The sequence below is a fragment of the Eurytemora carolleeae genome, unplaced genomic scaffold, assembly GCF_000591075.1.
Source record: "Eurytemora carolleeae unplaced genomic scaffold, Eaff_2.0 scaffold1357, whole genome shotgun sequence".
NCBI classification, from domain to species: domain Eukaryota; kingdom Metazoa; phylum Arthropoda; class Copepoda; order Calanoida; family Temoridae; genus Eurytemora; species Eurytemora carolleeae.
The window spans coordinates 83,964-89,086 of record NW_019402164.1 but is presented as its reverse complement, the minus strand read 5'-3'; the positions used below and the strand labels follow the sequence as shown (position 1 = coordinate 89,086).

At 32.2% G+C, this 5,123-nt stretch overlaps 1 protein-coding gene across 1 annotated transcript in view; it reads right to left on the bottom strand.

Moving 5' to 3' along the window:
- Positions 1-620: 620 nt before the first annotated feature.
- The window catches only part of LOC111718050 (ventricular zone-expressed PH domain-containing protein homolog 1), a gene marked incomplete at its 3' end in the record, with an annotated part of 4,823 nt that continues 320 nt past the window's right edge, over positions 621-5,123 (bottom strand). Inside the window, exons 2-8 of the mRNA XM_023493541.1 lie at positions 4,917-5,035; positions 4,420-4,498; positions 3,147-3,354; positions 2,285-2,446; positions 1,709-1,782; positions 982-1,130; positions 621-690 (exon numbers count right to left, since the gene is read on the bottom strand). Coding sequence (XP_023349309.1) covers positions 621-690; positions 982-1,130; positions 1,709-1,782; positions 2,285-2,446; positions 3,147-3,354; positions 4,420-4,498; positions 4,917-5,035 — 861 coding nt within the window. The remainder of the gene's footprint in view (positions 691-981; positions 1,131-1,708; positions 1,783-2,284; positions 2,447-3,146; positions 3,355-4,419; positions 4,499-4,916; positions 5,036-5,123) is intronic.

Sequence of the window (5,123 nt, the reverse complement as noted above, 5' to 3'; positions counted from 1 at the left end):
TCTACTCGACGAAGATTATATTCATTCCTGAAATCATCAAGCATAGATTTGGTGGCAGAGTTGGCTCCCTCCTCAAACCCTGAAAAAAAAAGATGGATACAGTCATTTTTTGGCCTAAAATTTGTTTCTCCGAATCAAAACCAAGATTTTGTATGATTTTTGTTTGTCTATTATTGTCAATGACAAAACAATACCTCCTAATTTGTTGATCAACTGAAGATTTAAAAGGCTCGGGTGTCTTCCGGTTATTTTAGCAACCTCCTTTAAAATCAAAAAAACAAGTTAAATCTAAACACAAGGGCGTATACAGATATAAATCTAGGGGGGGGGGGGGGCTCAATACCTTGAATTTTTTTTACATGATTCATTTACATCTTCATGTATATTTTCATGTAAAGGTATAAATGAACGACTTTCTATAATTTTTATTTTACTTTAAAACACGCAATGATAGCAAAAAACTTATAAATGATTAAAAACATTGCACCAACAAATTTAGCAATGTTGACAATAATCTAAGCAATGGTGTACAAACCTTGTGGTGCAACATTCAGAAAATCCATCCACCAATCAAGACATTAATCAATCAATCAACCAGAAGATGGATAAAAATAACTTACCTTGAGAACAAGACTATGCTTCTCCACTTCTACTTTACAAATTATTTCCAGTAGATATTTCAGAACCTCTCTGCAATTAATTATCATAAAAAATGTGTAGACATTTATTATAGTGGCATGTCCGATTCACAACGGTTCCCTTAAAAGCTTTAAATGTATAAATGTGTCTCAAGTATCTTAATTTGAAATTTTAACATATTTAACTGTAGTTTCTCTGTAACTGTCACTAAAGAACTAAAGAGGGGGACTTTGTAAGAATTAAACAATTTGCAGACTAGAATAAGGATATTAAAGATCAGCTAATGTTTCAAATGGTTTCATGGTCTTCTTTAATAAAGGACCAAATTTAAATTAAATTAACCTGCTCTTATCTATGCTAGGGAGACATACTACTGTAAGTAAATGAACTACGGAGATTGTCGTCTTCGGAAAGTTGTCCGCTGTGGATTTAAATGCGGCAAGATGGTCGACTAGAGACTGGGGAAGAACTTGAGCAATTCCTTGAAGCACCTAAAATAATATCTTTCAATATGAATCACCCCTTTTTCACGAAGAAATCATTATCTTTGTCTTTTTTCGCCACTATTTATTAACGATCTCCTTTTCCAACTACCATTACCAAACTATAGATAAATTTTTTTTAATACTACCAAACTGTTATTAGTATATTTCTCCTTCCAAATTATGATAATATCACTCTGTACTACCAAAAAATAAAAATATTTCTTTCATTGCAAAATTTTGATAATGTCCAATTTCACTATGTATTTCAGGTAATTGTCACTTTCTCCCTTCCAAATTTTGATAGATTTTAATTCTCGCTAAAAATTATGATAAATGTCTACTCTGTCAAGTTTTGACATTGTCACTTTTCTCTACCAAATTATTACATTATGATAATTGAGCCTTTATGGCTATCAGCAAATCAAAATGTTTGCACACTTTCTAGCTACCATTTCATGCTTTTTGGCACTTTCGACAATACAAAGTATTCTTTTTGGAGAAGATTAGGTGGCCAAAAAATTGTTTTGCGGAAATGTTGAAAATCCAACAAAAATATCAGAAAAATCTGCGAATATTTTGAATACCTGAAGCGTTGAAGCTGCCAGAGTTTGTTGAAGCAAGCATTCACAGAGCTGTGGTATCGAGGGCTCTAATAAGGCTGAAAACAATAACATTAATCAAATAAACTGGAGCACTTGCAAACGTTTCCACACAATATTTCTCGGCACAACACGTTTACTGCCACACAAGTCTCCCCCCTTTTTAGGCCCATCTTTTGATAACACGTTTACTGACACAAAGTTTCCCCCCTTTTTAGGCCCATCTTTTGATAACACGTTTACTGCCACAAAAGTTTCCCCCCTTTTTAGGCCCATCTTTTGATAACACGTTTACTGCCACAAAAGTTTCCCCCCTTTTTAGGCCCATCTTTTGATAACAATATCATCATGTTTTATGAAATTTTGTTTGTTTATGACGGTGTCTTTGGTAACATTTTTCTCACAAAATCACAGATTTTTTTTTGTCAAAATTGTTCAGATATGTTTGCTTATACACCCAGTTAAGGCAATTGAGATTTTAAAGATTATTCGAAAATGGGTCTCTGGTTCTGAAGAAGTGTACACTGTACAAGTGTACATGGTACTGATTTCTTGGTGTACCTGGTGATTCTTTGGCAACCAGTTCAAACAGGTTTAGAAGGGCGAGGGAATCACTGTCTGTACAATTAGGTAGAATAGAAACCAGGGTCATCACGTGATTATTAATCAGCTGACGGTCAACAGAGAATATCGCCGGTAGTACACGGGATAAACTGTAGTTTCCTAATTTAAATTAAAATGTCTATTTTATCTATTTAAAGATTTTATTTTTTACACGGACTATAATAAAACACATAAAATGTGGTTCAAGAGTTAATTTAAACGATTTTAACATCATATCGTAAGTAAATCATTATTTCATAGCATATACCAAATAGATTCTCGTACAATAGATGGCAACGTAGAATTTGTACACTCTCAGTACGGTCTTATTCTGACGTCACAAGTGTCAACTTTTTTTTAGTGATTGAAAAAAATTATTAATTTTAGGATAAAGTGCTCAGTAAAATAAGAGCAATTCTATGTGTTCTTTATTTTCAGTTTTTACAATTTTTTATTTAATCTTGGAAAACATGTCAATTGTTGTAAGAAAATTTAGTTTTCCTTGTTATATTGGACACTTGTTGGTCCATTTCTCTGTTGCCACCTATCTGCCTATCTAACTTGATAATCTATTTGGTATATACGGATATGGACGAGCCTTTCTTGGATAAAGGCTGTTTACAAATTCAAATTAACTGATCATATATATCTATATCATTTATATATATATATATACATATATATACTAATATAAATATATATATATATATATATATATACGAAAAGTTCTTTAAAAATGTTCAAAAATACAAACAAAAATCAAGAGTAAAAATGCAGGGGATAAATTTTCCATCAAAATGAGACCAATAATTGACCATACCTGATATAACCGAGTCTAATATTGGCTGAACATGAACCGCCAGGGTATCAGCGTTCTCTATTGCAGCGAGGGAGAGGTAGGATGACATATTCCTGGATAGGTCTTTGTTCCCCTTGTGCAGGAATTTGACCGCTACAGGGATAGCCAGTAGCATAACCGGTTTCTTGTTGTAGTTTAGGAACAGACAGGACATTATATCACTTGCCATCTAAATATTTACCAAGTTTAAACAGGTAAAAAATGAAATAGAACCTTCTTTTAATATTTATTGTGCATGAAACATTTTACTACTTTTTCATAGTATTGGTGACACATTTATTTTTTCTCTCTAAAAATTAAGATTTAAAGAATCTTGCTAGAAGTAACCGTGATCAGTCTGAAACGTGCGCAATTGTTTAAAAGGCTTTATGACTCTTTTAACTTTAATGAATGAATCATTGATGATCTCTTTTATTTTCATTAATTCAATTAAGTGTAACTTAATATCATCTTTATAATGACATGGAAGACCCATAACATTTTATTTATTAAGTATTAAGGATAATTAATGATTTTATTTCCTTTACCAAAGAAATTAAGAACCACCAATTAAATGTAAAAGCAAATAATGAAAGAACCCCCCNATCTAATTGTGATTTGTTTTTTCAGTTATCACCTGATTAGAGGATAAATAAATACATAAACTAATTTGGAGTTATCTTCTATACCTCGAGTTATAAAGAGGAGTTATTAAACACGGTACAATCAAAATCTTCAGCACGTCCATGAGACACATGCGACCCACGAAGTGAGAGATAACAGTCATTTAAAGATACACTTTGAAACCCTATAAACCCTAAAGTCTCACAATATTCTGGTCTTTAGGAAACTATTTTGTGAATTATCAAAATTATCAAAATGTAATGCTTTTAACCTCCTCGGATACTAAACGAACACTGATGCACCTATTCCTGTTTACAAATTCCGCCCAGAGAGAACTGGTTTCGAGATGTAAGCAGAGTATACGCAACTGTAATTTACATTCCTTGATTATAACCTTGGTAAACATTATCTTTTTTAAAGGGACTAAAGACGTAATTTAAAGGGACCCTCAAGTTTCTATAATGGTATTTAAAATAATATCCTTCAAAAGTTTATCTCAGCAAAAGTTGCGGAGTTATCCCCACATTTCTATCTAAAATTTGTTAGTTGAAAATTGCGGTTTCTCTAGTGATAACAATAATATAGATGGAAATAACAGAATTATACCTTTAAGAAGAAAATTAAACCTCACCTTGGCATGTGGCGGGTCTCCTTTACTACCGGGACGAAGGCTGTGTGCTAGACAAGACTGGAGAAGCTGAACCAGACATCTATATAAATGTAATATGTATATCAATCAATCAATCAATCCAGTCAAATAACTAATAATTAGACCAATCAATCAAGCAATCATCAATTAAAATGTTGACATTCAAGTAATCATAAAAAATAGATTTATCTATCAACCCAGCAACAAACATTATGGTCAATTTTTCAACCATTATTTCATTGAACAGTCAACAATTTCATACAACAAATTTAAATATATAAAAAAAATATCAATAAATCAATAATCAAATATAAATAACCAAAAAAATCAACCAACTTTAAATTTATTAACAGTTAAAACAATTAAATTAAACTATCAATGAACCCAGGCCTTTAATAATCAATCATCAACAATTTTAGCCGTAGCCAAGCAACCAAATAGTCTTAAATCTTGTGAACAAAAATCTGAAGAATCGTTACCTTGCATGTTGTTGAATGGAGTTTGTTTCCCTAACAGCTGATATAATCCTCGTAACAATAATCTCCACCAAACTCTGGTCATTGTGACAGGAGAGGAACTCAGGGGCACTTGATATCTCCTACAATAATTCAGGGGTAATTATTTTATCCAAAACTCCTTTTCCTTCTTTAAAAAAAAAGCCCCCCCCCCCCTCCGTATGAGTTATA